General features: G+C 37.1%; 1 protein-coding gene across 9 annotated transcripts in view; it reads left to right on the forward strand.

The window, feature by feature from the left end:
• Window positions 1-24,824, forward strand: part of SLC10A7 (solute carrier family 10 member 7) — a 318,026-nt gene that overhangs the window by 103,466 nt on the left and 189,736 nt on the right. For 5 of the 9 annotated variants that reach the window (XR_009730249.1, XR_009730248.1, XM_061384062.1 and 2 more), the window contains one exon: window positions 3,192-3,230. The exons of the other annotated variants lie outside the window; for them this stretch is intronic. Coding sequence is in view for 3 of the 5 variants with exons in the window: in XM_061384062.1 (XP_061240046.1) it covers window positions 3,192-3,230 (39 nt within the window). In the remaining 2 variants the exon portion in view is untranslated. The remainder of the gene's footprint in view (window positions 1-3,191; window positions 3,231-24,824) is intronic. 9 annotated transcript variants of the gene reach the window in all.

Here is a 24,824-nt window from a genome sequence, read left to right on the forward strand (position 1 = left end):
AAATTCCATGAACGGAGGAGCCTGGTGGGTCACAAAGAGCCTGGACCCAGCTGAGCGACTTCACCTCATGATTACAATAAGAAATACGTAATACATATTCCTGGCATAGAGCTCCTAAAACACTTGGATTTCTGAAGTGAAGAGAGTTGGCAAGGTGTCCTTGGTTATGCTAATCAGGAGACTTCTGGAAAGGCCCTAGCTAACCTGGCACTGGGGCTGCTTGCCAGAGGATCAGAGATGAGAAGGTTGGATCTCTTGGGGTGGGCAGTGGGGCTGGAGTTCAGTCATTAAACTTGCCAGTCAATTCAACCACCAGTGAATTGGTTCATTGAACTATTTGGTTCAGTCCCCAAGGCCAGTGTTTAAATCAATCATGCTTTGTAATGGAGCCTCCATAGAAAACTAAAGGATGGGTTCTGAGAGCTTCTGAGTTGGTGAGCACTGGACGCGATGAGAGAGGAGTGTGATCAGAGGGCATGGCAGCACCAAGCCTTTTCCCCATACCTTGCCCTCTGGCTGTTCCTGAGTTATGGTCTTTTATAATATAAAATAATTATATAATATAATATAAAGCAGTAATGTAGTGAGTAAGTTGGTTTCCTGAGTTCTGTGAGCTGCTCTAGCAAATTAATCAGGCTAGACTGGACTGGTCATGGGAAGCTCTGATTTAGAACCAGTTGGTCAGAAGCACAGGTGACAACCTTGACTTGATTGGTGTCTGAGATGGGGACCGTCTTATGGTCCTAAGTCCTTAACCCGGGGAATCTGATGCTATTTCCAGGTAGATTGTGTCAGAACTGAGTTGAATTGTAGGATGCTGTGGCAGCGAGCATGGGGACACTCAGGCCACCCAGAAGTGTGGATGTCTGTGTGTTGGAGGAGGTGACTGGAAGCTTCTTGGAATGACAGTGCCTAAGCTGAGTCGCTAAAATACATGGGCGTTCCCTGGGTCGAGGAAGGCAGAGAGGCATGCCAGGCCAAAGAGCAAAGAGGTAAGGAACAGCATGAGTGCAGGGAATCACATGTGGTTTGGCGCTGTCAGAAGATCTATTTTGAAGCATAAATGAGATGGACGGAGACATGTTCATGGACAGCTTTGCACTTCATGCTGGAAATTCCTCTTTAAGTCAAGGGATAGGCATGTCTTTATATATCAATTAAAAGCTCTCTATTTACCCGGAACCTCAGTCAGCTGTATCACCAATGGTTATCGGAGCCCACTGCATGGTGAATGATTTCAAATCCATCATTGCTGTCAGGAAAACAGCTAAGAAGATGGCCTGCAGCATCTTTGGATACCTCAGATATCTCATCACTGTCATCACCACCATTTTATAAAATGTGGGAATATAGTCAATCCACATGAAATATATTGCTTGGGTTTGGGTTAAAAGAACAGGATGGAGTGGTAGAATGGCAGTTTGATCTGATGAGTCATAGTTGATACTTAGCTTACTTTGACTTCCCAGTCTTTTTCCTTCTGATGTTCCACGTGTTTTTTGTAATGCTGGAGAAAAACCATTAGTGATCCTAGTATAAGATTGGCAAAAGGCCCTGAAAAGAAAAAAATTGAAAGAAGAGGAGTCCAAATGGGAATATCTCATCCATTTACTAAAAATAGAAACTAGTTCTAAGCATAAGATAGAGTCTAGAAATAAACATTGTGGGAAAGGTGCATTTTTATAGAAAGGAAGGCAGAGTTCCCTGTTCATCTCTCCACAACTCATTTGTTTATTCACTTTTACTTATTTTTCTCCACACATAAAACTTTTTCCTGAATCATCCCAAAGTGGGATTCCAGGAAGCTGCATTAAATATGTTACTATAGTTTACCTTTGTCATCTGTGATGTTTTATTTAGCCAAATCTTTTTTTTCTTCCCTCTGCTCCCTGTACAACACAGAAGACCATATGCCATTGTCCCTGCCAGGGAGCAGAGGTTTCCCTGGTCTGTAGCTGAGTCTGTGTTGATGCCACAGAGGAGCAGTGGTCCAGTGCCATCTTTTATTGATAAGGCCAGCAAAGGAGAAATCTAATGAAATTATCAAAGCTTTGAATTAATTATGAACTTGAATAGGAGAGCTAAGCTCTCTGGAGCCAAGGATCTCATTACCCATGCACTCCCATTGCATCCTCTTCTGGAGCAGAAGGCATTTTCAGCTACATCTCTTAGCTTGGCTTTGGACCTTATTCAAACTTGGCTAAACTGACATCCTCTTCTTACTACAATGTGGCTGCTAGTGTCTGTGATGATTAATTTAATTTAATTCTGCTCTGGATCTACAGGAGATGTCAATGGGTTTTCTCTACCCCTCCTTCTGCCTTTTATTATTTTTTTCTTTCTCTCCTTTTCTCCCCCATCAAATTGGATATTATACAAGTTTTTATCTTTTTGGAGTCACGTGAGAAGCTCTCAGAAATTCAGGTATAGCTTCATGGAATATAGTGATTGATTTAAAGCTAAGAACTTACTATATATTCTCGGGATATTTAGGTAAGCACAAAGTCAAATATTTCTTCTTCAAATTTTGAATACCAAATGGAGTTTTTCTTGCCTGTTTCTACTTTAGAATTAATGGTGTAGCAATAACTTCCATGGGCTTAACAACTGTTCACATTTCTAACGTGTGTTGTATGATAACTGCAGATCTCACTGTATGAGTGTAGCTCATGGGACTTACGCTTTCTGATGAAGAGTAGTTCATGTTTGTTTGCGTTACAATTCTGGTATTCCTTTTCCAATAATTTGAATTTTCTTTCTTTCTTTTCTTCCTTCCTTTCTTTCCTTTTGCTGCTGCTTTTTTTTTTTTTTCTTTCTTTCTTTCTTTTTTTGGGTGAATAAATCAACCTGTGATTGTTTTAAGTCTCAAGTAGCAAAATCAATAACAACAAGGCTTTGATTTGCTGTTGGTGATCGTTCTTTAGTACTATCATATAGGTTCAAAGCATCTCATGGCAAGCCTTTTTGGCTTGCTTTTGAGACCCATTATTTATGAATTCCTAAGCTGCAGTTCATCTATCTTAGTAAACGACAGGCCATTGGCAATTATTGTAAGCAGTGACTAACTTTGCTTTACAGAGTCAGTGTTTTAAGGTTTTGAATATTGAGGGGATGGGAGAATGATAGTTTTTGCTTTTCCTTTTCCTATTTACTTTCAGTGAGTTTTTTCCCCCCATTTATTTTCTCTATAGGCAGCTGCAATATTTAATTCAGCCTTTGGAAGTTTTTTGGTAAGTAAACATGATTTAATTTGTCTTTTATAACTTTTGTTGTGATGTTTGTATGAAAGATTTAGTGAAAATCAGACATTTTTTTAAAATTTGGTTAAATATAAAATCTTGAATCCTGTTATGTATCATTCTCCACACTGTAAAGAAAATTAGTTAATAAATAAATGTTCTCTTACAATATAATTTGGAGGCTTGGGTTTAATCTTCCATTTAATGGATTCAAGGAATCAATTAAAACACTATGTGTCTCCTTATAGAGGTTATGTTAATATATTGATCATTTAATGAGGTCTTTTAGATTATTATTATTTTGTATCAGTGGGACTGAGGATTTTGAAAAGGAAGCATGACCCAGCTGGTCAGAAAGGGAATGCTAATTAACTGTGGACATGTCATTTATTTTGTACATTTCCCTGTCAAAGAAGCTACTGTCTTAGATACTTCTGAGAAATCTATGTGAACATTTGAAATGAGGAAATAACTAACGAGTCATTTGCAAGAAAATACAGTGTTTTTGACATGTGAACTATAAGTTGTATATAAAAAGATTAAAATAGTTCATTTTTCATAAGTAGAACTATTGTAATTATAAGGACAATCCTAATTTAGCGTTTTTTAATCATTATCTCTGAAATAGATGATATGACAAAGACTTGGTTTGTGTTATGGAAGACTGAGAAAGAAGCTGAGTTTTCTGTCAGTTGAGGGTTTTATTTATACCCTCCCTAAAACTTGGCTCAAAATTCATGAAAACAAATTAGAATGCTATATATTTAGATATATAGCTCACTAATAGGAATGGGGTGCAGTGATTTACAAAAAATTGAGAATGGAATCAGTGAGGTAGATAAACTGGTTCATGAGTCTAGGCAAAATATCAGTTACCTCTGTTTAAAATGTTCTTTATGTCACTGGTTATTTTACGTTTTTAAATGTAGTTGAAGCTTTAAAACATGTTCCGTGGTGTTAATTCTGCACGGTGCTGTGTAACTTGTAATGTCCCCATGTTACAGAGCTTCTAGTGGTGACCTTCTGCAAAATACATGCTTAGATTCTACCTTATTTTTAAAGAAGTAGTAATGTTATTCTCCATGGTGTATTCTTATTATTGGGTTTTAGAAGAGAGATAATAGTCTATTTAATGAAAATGATCTCTGGAGCCACTTATTTTAGACTCAGTAATATTTTGTGGTCATTATTTCACGTATCCAAGTATTATTTTCTGAATGTTGTCACAATTGATAACATACTGTCTGTAAGATATGTCCTTGTTGGAAGCCAGTTTTTTTTAATATGGTTGGGTTCATATATATCCACTAATAAAACATGGTTTCTTAAGCTGGATCCCTTACTCTTTAAAATGCCTCAAAATAACTTTGAGGCAATTGTCTGAATAACTAAAGCAAAATACAGTCCCTCAGTTGGAGGACAAGCTCACTAAGTACAGTTTGAGCTGTGCATTGACTGTATGAACAATAAATATATCATGATGTGTGTTCTACCAGGCCGAATTCTTTCATAAAATTCAATGAAGTCGAACTTGGTCTAGGGATTCTTTTGGGTTTCTGTTATGCTCTTTCATTTTTAAAAAGTCATGCATTCTCACTCCTTAGTCTTTTGCTCTTTTTCATCTCTTTACCTTTGTATTAATGAGTCAATCAGAAGTGTTTATTGATCTCTTACACACAGAGGTAGTTTTCTGAAGCTGTAGAGTTGCAAAAAAATATGACATCATCCCACTCTTCTATGAAGGTAACACAGAAGAAGAAATACAAAAAGCTAAGAAATCAAACAAAAGATGTTAGTAGATGATATATGATTGTCAGATATGAACTCTGAGTTGAAAGGTTGGACAGAAACAATTTTGCTGTTGGACCTTGAAGTGTGATAGGACTTAGCTAGTAAAGAAGAAAGGAGAGGAAAAGGTGTGAGCAGTGGCAGAGAGGCAGAATCGATCCATTTTTTTACTTTCCTTCCTTTTTCTTTCCCAAAGCTGAAAATTACCAGAAGGGTTGAGAATAAAAGTTAGGATTGGAGATGTTTTGTTCCAGTGTTATAAGAGAAATAATTATATTTTCACTTTTTTGTTCTTCTCTATAGCTATAAGCTGGAGAAGGCAATGGCACCCCACTCCAGTACTCTTGCCTGGAAAATCCCACGGACGGAGGAGCCTGGTAGGCTGCAGTCCATGGGGTCATGAAGAGTTGGACACTTACTGAGCGACTTCACTTTTACTTTTCACCTTCATGCATTGGAGAAGGAAATGGCAACCCACTCCAGTGTTCTTGCCTGGAGAATCCCAGGGACAGGGGAGCCTGGTGGGCTGCTGTCTATGGGGTCGCACAGAGTTGGACACAACTGAAGCGACTTAGCAGCAGCACCAGCATAGCTACAAACAAACCTTATGAACTATATGCAAGTTTGAACTAAATCAGTTAGAACTTAAATCAGTTAGTTAGATTCAGCTTATTTACCTGAAAAAAAGATAATAGTGACTTGGACAAGATAAAAGTTTGTTTCTCCATTATGTAAAATTTGGAAGGAGGCTGTCCAAGTGTGGTATGGTCAGAAAGAGCTTTCTCCTCCAGGATCCATAGCCTCATGGTCCAAGATGGCTGCTGGAGCTCCAGCTTGAATAGCAAGGGCTTTACCTTGGGAAAGCGTGAAAGAGCTCTCCTGAAACCTAAGTCTGCTTTCTTTAAACAGCATTCCTGGAATTCCAACACTGTACTTGTAGTAATATCTTATTGTAGAACTTAGCCTTATGGTCCTACCTAGCCACTGGAGAGGTTGGGGCATGTGGCAATTTGCTAAGGGCTATAAATTGGATTTCTTTAACTAAGAAAAAAGAATGTATAAGAGACAGCTAGTCCTTTCTGCAAAAGAGCAGTGTACAACAACTGTCAAGTGTTTCAATTAAGAGATTAAGCTCCATTGAATAATATGAGATGGCTTCAGGGAGAAGTTGGTGCTTGAGTTGGGCTTATTTCAGAGGAAGAAAATTCCAAACTATACCCTACATGTTTTATTTTGTTACTCCTAAAGGGTGGTATTTGTTAGAGTGGTTTTTAGAATATTTTCTTACATATGAAAAGCACCCATCTATCCTTAAAATTTAGGATTATGGATAGTAGCATGGATTCTTGAATTAGTCTGGATTTTAAATCCTTACTTGACTGAATACTATTCTAACCACAAAACCTTCCCTATATATAAAATGAGGTAATGATAAATTGTACAGTTGAAGTAAGGATTAAATGGGATAATCTATATAAAATGCTTGAATGATGTAGTAGAAATAACTGGCCTAGGTTTCGTCGAAGTTCTGCCATGGATTGTTGCTGCATGACCATGGACATTTATAAAATGAAGAAACAGGTTATCTGTGACCAAGTCCTATAATTCTGAAATACTGATTCAGTGATTATTCTCTGGTTTTGACTGACTATTTCTTTTGTATTTGCAACATAGAGTCTGAGAAGGCTGTTTCCTTCAGATTACATTAAAACTTTGAATGAAAGGCTTTTATAAGATGAATTATTGAAGAAAGAACTCTTTGGGCATCCTTGTTGATTATCAGATATTGTGAGTACATGCCTAGAAGCTCGTCGTGTCAGACTCTTTGCTACCCTTTAGACTTTAGCCCATGAGGCTTCCCTGTCCATGGGCTTTTCCAGGCAACAATACTGGAGAGGGCAGCCATTCCCTTCTCTAGGGGATTTTCCTGACCCAGGAATTGAACTGGCATCTCCTGTGTCTCCTGCATTGCAGGCAGATTCTTTACCTACTGAGCCATGAGGGAAGCCCTTCAGACATCTAGATATATCAAATAAACTACTATACATGTTATTATAGCTAGTCTAATAATGTCCCAGGTCTAATTAAAACACTGTTTTTAAAGGACTAATTGTTACAGAAAACTTTGTTTTTAAAATGTAGCTAGGCTGCTAATAACTAATGATAGATGAATTCAATTTACATAAATTTCAGACCAAGAGAATATTTAAAAATTGTGCCACAGAGGATTGCTTTAAGTTGAGAAGTTAATGTTATTATCTACTCCCCTCATTTAAATTGTTTGGTTTACAATAATTGTGGAGCATAATAAGTGTACTGAGATTTCCCTCTTGATGAGACTTTAATAAAATTTGATAGTTAACCACCCTGAATAATGAAAATGTTATGAAATTTTATATGTATATATGTAAATATATTTCTTTGTCAAGCCATGTATTTCAAGTCCAACAATTTCATATACTACCTCCTCTTCAAAAGAAAGATTAAAAGAAAAATAGATTTAGATATTGGCAACTTTTTGAAAAATTCCAGTTAAAGAATCATTTCTTTAAAAGAGTCAGCTGTGTTGAAAAAAAAAAAGATCACATGATTTGTTAAACCATTAGCATTTTTGGTTTGGAGGCTACTTTCAGTGTTTCTATGTCTTCAAGAATTAGAAGTTAAAGATTAAAAGGAAAAAGTAGAAGTCTTTCTTTTTATTTTTTTTTATTATTATTTTTTTGAAGTCTTTCTTTTTAGATCCCTCAGTCTATTTTATTTTTGGTAGCTCCTAATCTTAAAGGGAAACCCTGCTGCTGCTGCTGCTGCTGCTGCTGCTGCTGCTGCTGCTGCTAAGTCACTTCAGTCGTGTCTGACTCTGTGTGACCCCATGAACGGCAACCCACCAGGCTCTTCCGTCCCTGGGAATCTCCAGGCAAGAACATAGGAGTGGGTTGCCATTTCCTTCTCCAGTGCATGCATGCATGCTAAGTTGCTTCAGTCATGTCTGACTCTGTGCGACCCCATGGACAGCAGCCCACCAGGCTCCTCTGTCCACAGGATTCTCTAGGCAAGAATACTGGAGTGGGTTGCCATTTCCTTCTCCAAAGGGAAACCCTAGTGAGTAACAAAGTCAATATGCCAAACTGAGTTTCTAACAAGTATGTTATACAACATTATAGCAATTCATGGCAACATGAATGTAAAGAGTTCTGAAATAGCAGCAAAGAGTCCTAAGCAAAATTAAGTCACTTTTGTAAATTGATAACACCCAGTCTAATAAAGATCTTTAAGAATCATTATGTACTTTCTAAATCTCATTTAAAATATCAGGAAATAAGTTTCTTTTACATAATTCTTCTTTGAAATAGCCGTTGCTGTAACCAGCAGAAGCTATTCTAAGACGAATAATTGCATCTCTTTTTATGCTAGACCACGGGTTAAAAGAAACTGCTTACCTTGAGCTAAAGAACTAACCAGCACATATTCTTCTTCCCTTACCCAACTATTCTGTCTTCCCTCTTTGCTTTGGTTAATTGGCTATGATTGCCCATCCTTGTAGAAAAATTTAAGAATTAACTGATACTGTTATTATAGTTGCCTAAAGAAAAAAAGTCTCAAACATAAACACTGTGTTTTAATAACATGGAATACATGTTTATCACCTTTATTTTTCCTTTCTTGTACAAAAATATGCTCAGCCACACAGCAAATGATTGGAGAGGAAGCATATTAACTTTGTTACTCATTGAGTGTTGTGCAACACTGCTTTTTAAAAATCAGATCAAGAACCTCAAGTATTAATGGAGAAGGTTAAGAGTGGTACCATACAAGACTTAATTGTTAACTTGGTTTTCCTTTCACCTAAATCTAGGATGTCAATTTTTAACTTTAGTTTATGTTTATGGAATACTCATTTTGGCAATATTGAGAACTATGGCTGATTTTCTTCCTTAATTTTTTAATAAAATCTTAAGCAACCCAAGTCATTCAGTTGAGATCTTAGTTTCTCCACAAAAATTCATGACTTGTTTATAATGCACAATACTGAATAATGCAAGCAACTGAATTTTTGAGCAATATTCAGTACTACCTTCAGTTCAGCTCAGTCACTCAGTCGTGTCCAACTCTGTGACTCCATGGACTGCAGCGCGCCAGGCTTCCCTGTCCATCACCAACTCCCAGAGCTTGCTCAAACTCATGTCCATTGAGTCTGTGATGCCATCCAACTGTCTCATCCTCTGTCGTCCCCTTCTCTTCCTGCTTTCAATCTTTCCCAGCATCAGGGTCTTTTCCAATGAATCAGTTCTTCTCATCAGGTGGCCAAAGTATTAGAGTTTCAGCCTCAGCATCAGACCTTCCAATATGTGTTCAGGACTGATTTCCTTTAGGATTGACTGGTTTGGTCTCCTTGCAGTCCAAGGGACTCTCGAGAGTCTTCTCCAATGCCACAGTTCAAAAGCATCAATACTTCAGTGCTCAGCTTTCGTTATGGTCCAACTCTCACATCCATACGTGACCACTGGATGTAAGTACTACCTTACAGGATGCTATTTCAAGTTTATCATTTTATCCCTAAGGACTTGATCAAACCCATCCTGAGCTTTAAATAACTTTAAATAACCCATCCTGGGCTTTAAAATAACTTATGAACTGTATTTAGACAATAGGAAGCTGGCTTCTACCTTATAAAACAAACTCCATCATGATGCTGTATGTTTCATTTGTTTGCCTCCTTGAGTAAATGGACACAGTGAAGCTGGATTGCTGAGACTAGACCACTTTCTCTTTAAAAAGTACCATTGGTTCAACTAGCAGTATGGCACAAAATAGGAAAATAACGTATAAAATTAACCCATATATACTCAGAGTCAATTAGATTCAAGGAACTTTTCTAGATACTGAAGCAAATAAATAAAACATAAATATGTGCAAAATAAGTAACAATAAATTAAGACAAGAAGGAAGACATGAATTGCTTTCAAGACAATGTTTTCCAAGTTTCAGGCACCTTTATGACTTGACATGTCAGCATATTATGTGTATTATCAATTAAATAAAACTGACTTTTAAAATTTAAATTTATTTTAAAGCAAAAATCTACATCAGCTTGGCAAATAAAAACTAATCTTGTTGTGGACAGAAAACAGCTATTAGAAATTTGTACTCCACTGCCTACACAAGACTATGAGTCCAATGGCCTGTTCTGCTTTTGATAAGAAGTAAAATTAGCATCAGTACCTAACCAAGAACTGTCTCTTCCTGCAATCTGAATGACTGAAAAAGATTTTTTATAAAGAAAGTTTTATCACTAATTCTCTGTGCATTGTTTAAGTCATCTTGCTTTGACTTCCACTTTGAGCAACACTTTTCTAAGACCATGGAAGCACTGCTCTCTAGAGTCATTTCTCAATCATTTCAGCAAAGACGTGACTTAAAACCATTTGGGGAGGTCAGATGAGGAAATGAGCAGAATCAGGGGCTCTGGCAACATGACCATGTTCGTGTTTCTCTCATTATAGTATTTTCTACCTGACACTTGTCTAGAAAACCAGTATGCCTGTGTGCCAAGCATGTCTGTAGAGGTAAACGTGTGCTATATTGCTTGAGTAAGGAAAACCCTGTGATAGCTGTATTTTCATTCGTTTCTCAAACAAACTTTTATCTGAAGTACAGTCATTGTAAATAAAAAATGGTCTTTGTTACTTCATAAAAATGTATAGAATCCTTACCTACTCCATTACAGCAGTATAATGCTCTGTGCCGTCTGACGGGACTTGTGTAGCAAGTAAATGCATTAGTCACAGTGACCATTTTTCTTGCAAATTTGTGACATAGATTTAATTATAGGAATGACCAGCAACTTACAAATCTAATTTTGGTGGAGGCTGAGGCAACTTTTTTTTTTTTTTAAATAATGATGGATTTTTTTTAAAGCAATGATTTCATTACTATTTAAAGAAATCTACTGGTGTAGAACTAGCCAATTTACTGAAGTTATTTTATTACCGTTTAACAAAAGCCATGTACTTTCATTTTTATTTTTATTAATTATTAAAATGTCACCATTTTCAAACTGGAAAAGTATTTGCTGCTATATAGATTTAGGTAAACGTAAATAAATATAAATTGGGTGGGGGATGGACAGGATATTAGTAAAAGGCCCTTGAGAAACAGGATCTTAGTAGTTGGTTAAAAGCAGGACTATCTCCTGGATTTGATTCAGCCTAACTACAGAACTGTTTCAATTCAGTTCAGTTCAGTTCAGTCGCTCAGTCGTGTCCGACTCTTTGCAACCCCATGAATCGCAGCACGCCAGGCCTCCCTGTCCATCACCAACTCCTGGAGTTCACTGAGACTCATGTCCATTGAGTCAGTGATGCCATCCAGCCATCTCATCCTCTGTCATCCCCTTCTCCTCCTGCCCCCAATCCCTCCCAGCATCAGAGTCTTTTCCAATGAGTCAACTCTTTGCATGAGGTGGCCAAAGTACTGGAGTTTCAGCTTTAGCATCATTCCTTCCAAAGAAATCCCAGGGCTGATCTCCTTCAAAATGGACTGGTTGGATCTCCTTGCAGTCCAAGGGACTCTCAAGAGTCTTCTCCAACAGAACTGTTTAGTCCATAGCTATTAGTAGGAGATACCCACTAGCTATTAATACTAAATGATGCTAATCTGGTAGATGGTTCTCATTTCTTTGCTTTTGTTTCTCCAAGCTAAAAATTTACCATGATTAACTTGGTTATTAGTTATTAAGCTAATATTTGGGGGATCTGTGGATGATAGTGCGATGAGTTAAACAGTTAACGTTTCCTGTCTTCATCAGCATTACCGATTCTTAAGGTGAGAATATCAAGTCCCAAGACAGGGCAAGGGAATGAGGTAATAATTTTCCACTCTTCATATACCCCTTTGACTCAGCTCTCACTGCCTTGCCACAACAAATCTGCGCATGGGCAGAGGAAGAAAGAAGCAGAGGACATCTGAGGATGCATAAACTGTTTAAACTTGTGGATTCTACCAACGAAAAAGAACCTTCACTTTGGCCACCTCATGAGAAGAGTTGACTCATTGGAAAAGACTCTGATGCTGGGAGGGATTGGGGGCAGGAGGAAAAGGGGATGACAGAGGATGGGATGGCTGGATGGCATCACCGACTCAATGGATGTGAGTTTGAGTGAACTCTGGGAGTTGGTGATGGACAGGGAGGCCTGGCGTGCTGCGATTCATGGGGTCGCAAAGAGTCAGATATGACTGAGTGACTGAACTGAACTGAATGACTTACATAAATTCAAACAGCTAATAAGTGTCAGAACTCAAATTTATCTCACTCCAGAGCTCATGTTCTTATCACAATCCAAATAAAGCTGAAATAGCTAAAACACTTTAAAAAAAAGAAAAAAAAAAGAACCTTGTCTTTAACTACTGGTCTTTAGGATGACAGCAAAATTACATATCTAAGCTCCATTGTGGACTCAGGTTTCCGAGTAAGCATTTAGCACTTTTAGAAATCAATGTGTTGTTAGGAATGGTAGAATGTCATTTGGAATTAAGAAATCAAACTTTTTTTAAAGCTCAATTCACTGCATGTCATTGTGTGACCTTATATCAGTTTTATTAATGCAAATTAATAAGTAGTGGACTTCCTACTGTGTGCTAGTCTCTGGACTAGGTTTTAGAACTAACTAAATTGATCTAACTAAATGCACTGTCTTGGCATCAAGAAGTGTAAAATTCTTGGATTTAAATGGCATTGTAGTGTGTTTCTCAAGGCAACTTGATTTTTAATCACCCCTAAATGATAATTTGGCCCCACGGAGTTTAAAGACCACTTATTTTAACTATAAAACTTCAAATAGAAGATTAGCACTTCCAAATACTAAAAAAAAGCTCTTCTTTTTTTTTTTTTTTAATTGCAGCTCCAAAGAACACTGCATTTTGTTTGGTTATCTGCCAATGTAGGTGTTTTTAAAAAATAGCATATCAGATTCTAGATTCAGTTTGGAAGTGTATCAGAAGCTGACTTGGAAAAGTACCTTATAATATATAACTTATTATGTGGGAACATTGTGTTAAAAACTAACTTCTTAACAATTAATATAATTGTAGTATAGTTAGCCCTCAGTATCCTCACCTTCCACATCCAAAAATTCAACCAAATGAGATAAAAAAAAAATTCAGGGAAAAAATAATGATTCCAGGAAGTTCCTCCAAAAAGGAAAACAAATTTGCTGTGTCAACAACTATTTACAACTTAGTGGCTCAGAGGTTAAAGCGTCTGCCTGGAATTCAGGAGACCTGGGTTTGATCCCTGGGTCAGGAAGATCCCTTGGAGAAGGAAATGGCAACCCACTCCAGTACTCTTGCCTGGAGAATCCCATGGAGGGAGGAGCCTGGTAGGCCACAGTCCATGGGGTCACAAAGAGTCAGATACGACTGAGCGACTTCGCTTTCACTTTCTACATTGTAACAAGGATTTTATGTAATCTAGGTATGCATTGGGCTTCCCTCATAGCTCAGTTGGTAAATAATCTGCCTGCAATGCAGGAGACCCAGGTTGGATTCTTGGGTCAGGAAAATCCCCTGGAGAAGGAAATGGCAAACCACTCCAGTATTCTTGCCTGGAGAATCCCATGGACAGAGGAGCCTGGCAGGCTATAGTCCATGGGGTCGCAAGCATCGGACATGCCTTAGCAACTAGAGAGAGAGAGAGAGAGGTGAATTAAAGTGTATGGGAGGATATACATAGGTTACATGCAAATTCTACATCATTTTATAGAAGAGATTCAAGTGTCTGTGGATTTTAGCATCCATGGGGTTTCTGGAACCAACTCCCTGCGGATACTGAGGGATGACTGCATATGTTTAATATATGAAGTCACCGAATCATTTTCCAAGTGATTATACCGTTTTACATTTCTACTAGGAATGCTTGAGGAATCTAGTTGCTTTATTTGCTGGCCAGATCCCCTGGAAAAGGGAATGGCTACCCTCTCTAGTATTCTTGCCTAGAAAATTCCATGGACAGAGCCTAGTGGGCTACAGTCCATGCGGTCACAAAGAATTGGACATGACTGACTGACTAACACTTTAAGTTTTTATACATGTTTAGTGACATATCATTTTAGCTTTAATTTGTATTTCCCTAATGGCAAATGATGTTGGATAATTTTTATGTGCTTGTTTGCCACCTGTGGGGCTTCCCAGGTGGCGCTAATGATAAAGAACCTGTGTGCCAGTGCAGGAAACATAAGAGAGGCCGGTTCGATCCTTGGGTCAGGAAGATCCCCTGGAGGAGGGCATGGCAACCCACTCCAGTATTCTTGTCTGGAGAATCCCATGGACAGAGAAGCCTGTTGGGCTACAGTCCATAGGGTCACAAAGAGTCGGACATGACTGAAGAGACTTAGCATGCACCCATTACCAGATACATCTGGTATCTGTGAAGATATATCACAGATATGTCTGTGGGATACATCTGTGAAGATACATCTGTGTATCTTCTTGAGAGTGTCTGTTCAAATCTCTCGTCCATTTTTTTATGGGGTTGTTTTCTTATAATTGGATTGTGAATTTTTAAATATGTTTTTAACATTAGTCATTTATCAGATATATATTTTGCAAGTGTTTTCAGTCTATGGCTTGTCATTTCATTTTCTTAACAGTGTCTTTCAAAGAGCAGAAGTTTTAAATTTTAATTAAATCTATTTATTTTTCTTTTATGGCTCATGGTTTTTGTGTTCTCTAAGAAATTCTTGTTTAGCTCAAAATCACAAAATTCTTTGTCTATGTTTTCTTCTAGATGTTTGTAACTTTTGCTTTTTACATTTGAGGTCTATGATTCATTTTGAGTTAATGTTCGTATATGATGCTATGTGTGATTTGAGATTCATTATTTTGTATATGATTATAAAAGTTTAAAGTTCTAAGTTTATATCTGTCAGATGTGTCCACCTTTCTCCTTATGGATTGTTCCATAGTCTTTATACTTATAAAGCCCTTTCCTAGTCACAATGTCAGATAAAATTTCACATTTTTCATATTTATTTTTGGCTTTATAGTCAAAATGCATATATATGTTTAAAAGTAAAGCTTGTTGTTTCAGGGTTCAATAAATACAAATAACAGTTTGAAAGTATTTTACCTGATTAAGATATCATCGGTTAAAGAGGTCAGTTTCTGGTGTTACTGTCCCTCCCATTGTTTTTTCCCCATGTAGGTCCATCTTTGTACTGATACTCTCATATCTACATAGTGACATATATGCTTGTCTCTGAAAATAATTAAATCAGTATTCATGACTGTTAAAAATTATTTCTCTGTCTTAGGATATTACCCATGACATTAATATAATTACCTAAGATAAAATTATTTTTTTGAAGTATAAATTGGAGATGTACATAGCAGAGTAATTGAAAATTATAGAAACCTCCTTTTGATCTCTATCAATTTAATTTGCAAATATTCAGACACATTGACAGCAAAATGTTTCTACTTGGAGGATTGTTGAGTAAGGTGAATAGCTCTCTTAGAGTTTTAAATAATAGAAGACTTTAAAGAAATAAAATGTATGATTTTAAAAAAACTTTGATCAATTTGATTTTAACTTTTCAATTGAACAGGCTGTAGTCATCAGGGAAAGAGATCTCTTCATGATAAGAACATGAGTCTTGGAAATTAAAGGCAAAATGTCACAGATCTCCAGACTCATGAGATGAATCTTGATTCATATTTTACATGTCCACTGATGGTCATACTCTGAGTTTACAGTTTATACATCTTCATTTTCAAGAATCACATACTTGTTTACTTTTCCTGGGTAGTTTTTTCTGTGATGTTTCTAGTAAATAGGGTAGTTAAATTAAAGATGCCCACTGTGTTTATAGTTTTACTCTAACAGAGCTTGGTCTAGTGGTCACTATTTGTGGTTTAGTGTTTTTTACTACTCAGGCAATAATCTTACAAGTAATTATTTTCTAAAGTGTTTCTAGGTTTTCACTGGAAAGCTTGTGTTCTTTTTATCCATTCACTTAGGAGGGAAAATGTTTAACATTACTGTGCTTCTGGTTATTCTCGGGAGCCCAGGCGATGCAGCTTGTCCTCTTTCTCACCATCCGCTGTGTCACCGTAAGATGAGCTGTCTTTGCACACTGCTTTCATATGCCATCCCTATGCCTCAGTGCCTTCAGTGGCTCTTCACTGCCCACCGCCCAGCTGGCCGTTCTGGAGTTCGCTCAGTGCAACCCCATGCTCGCGCTCTCCCTGGCACCCTCCTTCATTCCCATATTAACTGTGGACTCACTCTCCTCCGTCTCCTCTAACATCTGGGCCTCCCACCTCTTTGCTTATACTATTCTCATCCTTTCCGTATCTTATCCATTTCTCAAAAGCTATCTGACCCTTCCAGCAAGTTCTCTAACTTTTCTTTTATGGTTATTTAGCTCTTGGGATTTAGCTTTTCTGGAATTTAGCTCTTGGGACTTTCCATCTATATTGTAACTGGTTGATACAGTTAAAATTCTGACCTTTTCCCCACCTTTGGTTTTTCCTGTGGTCCTGTTCTTCTTTTTTTCTAAAATACTTCTAACGGATACATTTGTTTATTATTTTTATTTTCTGTCTCCCCTTATTCAAATAAAAGCTCCATGAAGGTAGGTATTTTTGGGGGTGCTTTGGTTCACTTCTCTGTCCGTAGCACTTGTACCTGGAACATGGTAAGCACTTAAAAAGTATTTGTCAAATGAATAAATAGAAATCATTCAATGAATGTTATTTTACCTTTCTTCTTCATGTATCTAAAATTGTAAAATATATATATTATACACTTAAATGCATGCTCATTATTACACTTACATGTTAAATTAGTTTGACAAAAATTCCATTATCACTTTAATTGCTTATCCACCAAATTGTTCTTACTTATGTTAACACGGTTTTAAATTGTTAGCTTTTAGTCTTGATAAAACATATGCTATAGCCATAGAAATCTGTGTGGTTTTACATTCACAGTATTGGTTCAGAATGCAGAAGCAAACTCATTCCCATATCTAAATTTGATATTGGATAATTTGTAAGATTTTCTACTAATAACTCCCTGTGAGTCGATTAGGGGAGATTGTCTCTATGTAATAGATTACCAACCCATATGCTATTATCATTCAGATAATTTATTTTAAATATCAGAAACTCTTCCATGAAAAATTGCTGTTTGATTACTATATATATTTTTAAAAGAGCTGGAGATTTATATATAAGAGAATATAATAAGTGATTGCCATCATATAGGTTTTAAAAGAATTGTACTGTTGGCATTAAGGAAAATGATTTTATCATTAAAGTTTATCCTTTAACAACTTGTGAAATATATAATTAAACTGACAGATGAGAATTAAATTTCTAGACAGTGCTGAAAAAAAATTGTGTAATATCCTAGAGAAGAAGTAAAAATACAAGGAAGTATGAAAAATGGAGGAACCAATTCAATGGTATATAAAAATGAGATCAAGTCTGTATCTGAGAGGCAATAGAAGTACTTAGGAAATAGAAATAACCAAAAAAGGAAAAAGAAAGAAAGGAAGCCAAGGTGATGGTGAGGAAGCAGATAGCTTGAACTTGTAATATGATATTATAGCAAGTGAAAGCTCGTGCAGTTCCTTCTTCAGAAGCATCGTGTTACAGCCATCTGCACTTGATCTTGGTAGGTTCATGATTCGGAATATCGCTTTAACATTGGTTTTATTATCTTGTCAGAGGTTAAAACTTGCTAAGTGAGATATAGAAAATCATGAAGGTGTGCCTGGCTAGAGGAGCTTTAGAGAGTGAGTTATACCTCTATAAAATGGAGAAAAGGAGAGAATTTTAAGATACTAAAGGAAGAGATATATAGTTAATCAGACATGATTTTTTCATGAAAGAGCTGATTCCATTTTCTTATGATAACCTAAAAACTACCTTTGTGCCATTTATGTTTGTTTTAGTATCCTAATAAGCCACTTAGAATTCCTAATCAATGTCTGCTGAGGTATACGAATTTGGAGCAGGACAGAGAGATTTTCAGTGTTTTTCAATAAATAAAAGCAGCAGTAGGAAAGATTATTTGTTCTTTACGTTCCCCTACATGCCTCCCACCCCCACCAACATGTAGACTTATATGTTACTTTTTCTGCTCTTCATTAACGTCTAAATACTTCTTTAAACTAAAGAGGAATAAATGAGTAGAAATAATGAAAAGCGTTAGAGAAATGTATGTAAAGGCTTCCTGCTTTTTTTCCTTTAATTCACAGGTGTTTTCCTTCAAAGATGGTTGCATCCTGATTCTGTATCATTATATGTCTCTATAGAATTTTGAATCCATATTTCATATAGTTTCAAGTCAAACAATTGTTGAAGTCAAAAGGTTAAATTTCCAGCTCTTAAAAAAAATGGAATAAAAACTCCCACCAGTGCAGACAAGTGGTTTTAAGAAAAGACTTAAGTGTGTAACAGAAAGTATTTATATTAGGAGAATACTTCCCTCTTGTAACAGAATGCTGGTTTTTGTGTGTCTGTGAAGTTTCAAGGTATATTTGAAAAGTAGCATCAAGATCTCTCTAAGGAGCAAGGTCAACAATCATCAGTCTTAAGATGAATCTTCATCATGTTTGCCTTTTCCCCCCAAATTCTATCAACATGATGCCACAATCACTAAGCGTTTATTAGTGACAAAAATTTTATAAACTAATGAAAATCCCAAGTAGCATTGTGCACATTTGGCTTAGTTTTCCTAGATATTGTTAATTTTTCATTTCTACATGGGAACTGTATCTAGTGAGTCACCTAACACATACTTTGATAGTGTTATAAAAATACAAACAAGCTATTAAAGAAGGGCAAGTTTTTCTCCTTAAAGAAGTTGGGGGCCATATAGCTTGTGTGTATGGCGGGGAGGGAGGGGGTTGTCATATAGTTTTAAAAGAAGTTTTTCTATCTCTGCTGTAAATCATACCTGATGCTTCAAAGATCTGAGATCTCTTTTCTTAGGTTAAGCGTTTTCTTAGCATAATGTTACCCCTAAGCAGAGTCATACCCAGTAGTAGTACCATTTTTTTTTCACTGTCTATTTGAATTACCCATTTTTAAGATACTGAGTTCCTCATTGCCAGAGATCTAGGTGACATATACTTTGTAAAATTAGTAGGGTCCTTTTTCAGAAACTGATTTTGAGGCTCCAGCTTGCAGGAATGAACTCACATTAGTCACACTTAGATATCAAGCAAATTGCCAACTTATTAATTGAGAGTGAGAAAAATAATTATGAGAAGTGCTTAGACACTTGGGTTGATGCCTTCTTGCCTCATGGTTAAATTCACACAGATGTTTTAATAAGTTTACTTGGTGGGGATGGAATTAGAGGAAGGGACATAGGTAGAGAACGCCCAATTTGATTCTGTCAGGCTGGTTGTTTTTTTTTTTTTTCTGTCAGGCTGTTTTAAGTGAACGTGTCTAGCTCCACAGCCAGGATTATGTTGTCCTTGGAAACAGACAGGTCTATCATTTGGATCCAGGAATCTTTCCTAGATGGTTCTTAGCTAGGTGTTCTTTTTTTTTTTTTTTTTAAACTTTACAATATTGTATTAGTTTTGCACTTTCTCATTGCTTCCATTGCCAACTGGTTTCCCCTTTTATAGATTTACCATACCTTAAAGTGAAATCTTGTTGACATTGAAACCAGCCTGATATTTTAAAGTGATTTTGCCTGTCTATTCTGTAAAGGCATTTCCTTTATTTCCAAGTTCAGAGAGGGAAGGAATACAAATATAAAATCCCATTTTGTATCATCTATAGAGTTCGTCTAGTCAAGGCTATGGTTTTTCCTGTGGTCATGTATGGATGTGAGAGTTGAACTGTGAAGAAGGCTGAGCACCAAAGAATTGATGCTTTTGAACTGTGGTGTTGGAGAAGACTCTTGAGAGTCCCTTGGACTGCAAGGAGATCCAACCAGTCCATTCTGAAGGAGATCAGCCCTGGGATTTCTTTGGAAGGAATGATGCTAAAGCTGAAACTCCAGTACTTTGGCCATCTCATGCGCAGAGTTGACTCGTTGGAAAAGACTCTGATACTGGGAGGAATTGGGGGCAGGAGGAGAAGGGGACGAAAGAGGATGACATGGCTGGATGGCATCACTGACTCGATGGATGTGAGTCTGGGTGAACTCCGGTGATGGACAGGGAGGCCTGGCGTGCTGCGATTCATGGGGTCGCAAAGAGTCAGACACGACTGAGCGACTGATCTGATCTGATCTGATCTGATATAGTTAGACTGACTGAGACGATAGTCATAAGCTACATGCAGCTGTTTAAAATTTAATTAGTTAAAATTTAAAAAGCATTCAGTTCCTCATCATACATTTCAGAGATTCAGTAACCACAGGTGACTGCTAGCTGCTGTTATGAACAGTGCAGGCAGGATGTTGAACGTTTTTATCATTGCAGAAAGTTCTACTGGACAATGCTAAAGAGACGTTTCATTGACAAAATAGTTTGCAATTATCTATTTTAATATAATTTGCTATCTGATATCTTTATGCATCTTCATTTTTGTTTATTTATTTCAGTATAGCCAAACTTACTATTCCAATCTTCTCTAGTGAATTTGAAGTCAATCATATACACATGTTCAGCTGGACAGGGATTTTGTTGTTAATAGTTGGTTAAGTATCCAGCACTTAAGTACTGTTTTTATTAAAGAGTGCTTATGAATTTCATTGGCTATTCTCCTTCAGTTAATGAGAGGACTATTTACTTTGAAATCTTAGAAAAAAACTCATGTACAGCCAAAACATTTTTAAATGTTGTATTATAATTTTGACTGTTTGAAATGGTAGATTTCTTTCTTTTTCAACAGTGTTCTATTTTGATAAATTAAGAAAGCTCATTCAGTAATGCTGACAATGCCAGGAAAATAAAGAGCTGTCCTTTGGAAAATAGCATAATATTGTAGCTAGGTGCCTGAAAGTCAGTGCATTTTCAAGGCCTGGATATGATTTTATTTTTAACTTGTGTGCCTTCCTCTGTATTTAACAGTGCCTGTTCTCATGAAAATCATAGAATTTTTAAAAATCTGCTTTCACCCCCTGCACATTTGAAAGATTATGTTCAATAAGACTGTTCTTTTGTACATAGTAATTTAATGTGGTTGGTGAAATCAAATTTTGGATTTCTTGATCAGTAAAATATATATATATATATATGTATATATATATATATATGTATATATATATATATATATTTGTTGCTGTTCAGTCACTAAGTTGTGTCCGACTCTTTGCAACCCCATATATAGTTTCTACCTGTGGAATTTTTATGTGCTTGGTTGACTTGTGAAATAACTTCCTGGAGCGTATGTATCTACGCTCAAATAAATCTACTCATTCATATTCTTATATAGAATTGTTCTTATCTTTAGAAAAGGTCATTTTTTATTGAGTACTTTCAAGGTAGTGGTTTCAGTGTAACTGCTGGGAGAAGTACCAAGAGGTCTCCAGGCACAGACCCTGCTCTCAGAGGGCTTACGCTGTAGTAATCAAATATATACAAAAGTCCATGTAAAAGAATAGCTACATTATGGACAATTGGGACTATTTCCCGGAAGGGATAGAATGAGAGGAAGTCTTTCAGAATAAACAGAATTTGAGAATATAGTGATGTTCATTCCAGACTAAGGTTAAGGAGGTCTTAACTATTACTAACTCTGTATGCAAAAGTCTTTCTAGTAGGCTTAATGATGAGTTATGATGTTAGCATCTTGTAGACAAAACCTGGTGTAAGGCCTGGTCTAATATTTGTCATAGTTGAATATGAATTTCTGAAAGAAAGGTGTGTTTGATGTGAGAAATCTACAAATTCATTTATTAGATTTTTTAGTTACAATTTTACACATGATTAACTATAGTAATATTTTTTAAAATAAATGTAAAAGATACATATATACACACAATAGTCTCTATATATAAAAAATGAAAATGGTCTCTACATATAGAATATTAATCTTTGCTTCCATTGAAAATAGTTCTTTTAAAAAAGTTAAATAAGTAAAGACCTCATTTACTTTTATCAATATTATTGACGTCTTAGCAGAGCCCTATTAAATTTGCCCTATGGTATGGTCTCCAAATTATGTTCTACAAAACACATGAATTAAACAAACAAAAAAAAACCTGACATTTCATAGAACTTATAAAGTATCACACATGATTGGGAAACAGTTATGCCATATAGGAGAAATTTTTTGTCCCTCTTTTTTCATTACAGAACTATACCTTATATACCTGTTCCTTCCCTAGAGATTTTCTTATATCTCTATTTGCAAGGATAAATTAGATCTTGGTCTATGGTTAGCTTGACTTAATATTCTAAGCTCTTTCCAAAAGCTGTTTAAGGACATATCCATATCCGTGAATTCAGCTGAATTACATTCACTTGGGTGATGAAGAAAAGTATAAGACACAGTTTCTTTAATTTAAGAGACTTAGTGTGATGGAGGAAATGAGACAAAAGAAGTAAAATACTAGGAGAAAAACAAGAAAAAATCTGGTCAGGTGCTTAAATGTGTGGTACCATTAATTCAGAAAGGGAGAGCAAGACAAGAGGAAAGCGATCAGGAAAGGGTTCCTGGACGATGTTCCATGTAAGATCTTGAAAATCAAGAACAGCCCAAACAGAAGGTCAGCCTGAGAGTGGCTGTGGCCTGCCACGGCAGGAGCCAGGCCTGGTATGCTCGCTGTTTTCTTTCTTTACATAGATGTAATGGTAAATTCGGGCTTCCCTGGTAGCTCCACTGGTAAAAAATCTGCCTGCAATGCAGGAAATCCCAGTTCCATTCCTGGCCCAGGAAGATCCCCTGGAGAAGGGATAGGCTACCCACTCTAGTATTCTTGGGCTTCCCTGTTGGCTCAGACGGTAAAGAATTCACCTGCAATGTGGGAGACCTAAGTTCATTCTCTGGGTTGGGAAGATCCCCTGGAGAAGGGAATGGCAACCCACTCCAGTGTTCTTGCCTGGAAAATCCCCATGGACAGGGGAGCCTGTGTAGTTCATGGGGTCACCAAGAGTCAGACATGACTGAGCAGCTAAGCACAGCAATGGCAAATACAGTGCCTTGTACACAGTAGATGATCAATATGTGATGAACAGGGACTTCCCTGGTGGTCCAGTGGTTAAGACTTCTTGCAGTGCAGGGGGTGGGAGTTCAGTCCCTGGGCAGGAAGCTAAGATTCCACATGCCACAATATCAAAACATCAAAACATAAAAAACAGACAAAATACTGTAACAAATTCAATAAAGACTTTAAAAATGGTCCACATCAAAAAAAATCTTAAAAAATATGTAATGAGTAAATAAATGAATGGGCAGTTGTAAGCAAGATAAAGTAAAAAGAGATGTTTACTGGACTAAGCCAGTTCTTGTTGGTGATTGGCGGAAATTATGTGAGACAGGTTCACGAAGAGCCTTGAATGGGAAGCACAACTTGAACTTGATACCTGGTGAGACATGACTGAGGCATCTTCTAGGAGTGTACCCCGCTGGAAATGGTGTCTTAGGAGCAGAGGCCTGGCAGCAGCGTGCTTGTCGGCGAGCTTGTACATGAAAGACTGATACATACCACTCTGAGTATAAACCAAGAGTGATGACTGTCCTGGCTAGAGCCTTTGAATTTTCTGACAGAGAAAGAACCACAAACACAAAAGAAAAAGGGAAATTCTTCTCAGCCATTTATTAAATTACTTAGACAACTGATATTAATGGAGTGCCTACTATATGAAGGCCCTGACGCAGGCGCCGCATCACCAAGCTTTGAACCCAGTGCCCTTACTTCCAAGCACTGTTAAAAGGATTCAGTAAGACCAAGTCTCTGAGACGCTTAGCAGGGTGTCTGGCACATTAGCAAGAATTATAGGTGGTTTGTATTATTAAGATTATTGTATTATCTAGCTACCGGAGAAGGCAATGGCAGCCAACTCCAGTACTCTTGCCTGGAAAATCCCTTGGACAGAGGACCCTGGTAGGCTGCAGTCCATGGGGTCTCGAAGAGTCGGACACGACTGAGCAACTTCACTTTCACTTTTCACTTTCCTGCATTGGAGAAGGAAATAGCAACCCACTCCAGTGTTCTTGCCTGGAGAATCCCAGGGACGGCGGAGCCTGGTGGGCTGCCGTCTGTGGGGTCGCACAGAGTCGGACACGACTGTAGCGACTTAATAGTAGTAGTAGTAGCTAATTTTAGACACCCTGACCCTCCTCCTCCCTATGGCCAAAACCCTCTACTATAATCCTGTATTGAGACTTTTTATCTAGTCTCTAATATTTGCCTGAACCTATGGTCCTTTAAAAACATTAACAACATTTTTTTTTATTTATTTATTTTTCCTTTACAATATTATATTGGTTTTGCCATACATCAACATGCATCCACCACGGGTGTACACATGTTCCTCATCCTGAACCCCCCTCCCACCTCCCTCCCCATACCATCCCTCTGGGTCATCCCAGTGCACCAGCCCCAAGCTTCCTGTATCCTGCATCGAACCTGGACTGGCGATTCGTTTCTTATATGATATTATACATGTTTTACTCAGCCATTAAAAAGAATACATTTGAATCAGTGCTAATGAGGTGGATGAAACTGGAGTCTATTATACAGAGTGAAGTAAGCCAGAAAGAAAAACACCAATACAGTATATTAACAACATTTTTAAATTAGAGACTCTGAAACTTGTGCAAGGCAGATCAGATAATGTTAATGAACGGTGAGGACCTCTCTCTCAGCTTCAGCGGTTGTTA

This window comes from Bos javanicus, chromosome 17 (assembly GCF_032452875.1).
Source record: "Bos javanicus breed banteng chromosome 17, ARS-OSU_banteng_1.0, whole genome shotgun sequence".
NCBI lineage: Eukaryota > Metazoa > Chordata > Mammalia > Artiodactyla > Bovidae > Bos > Bos javanicus.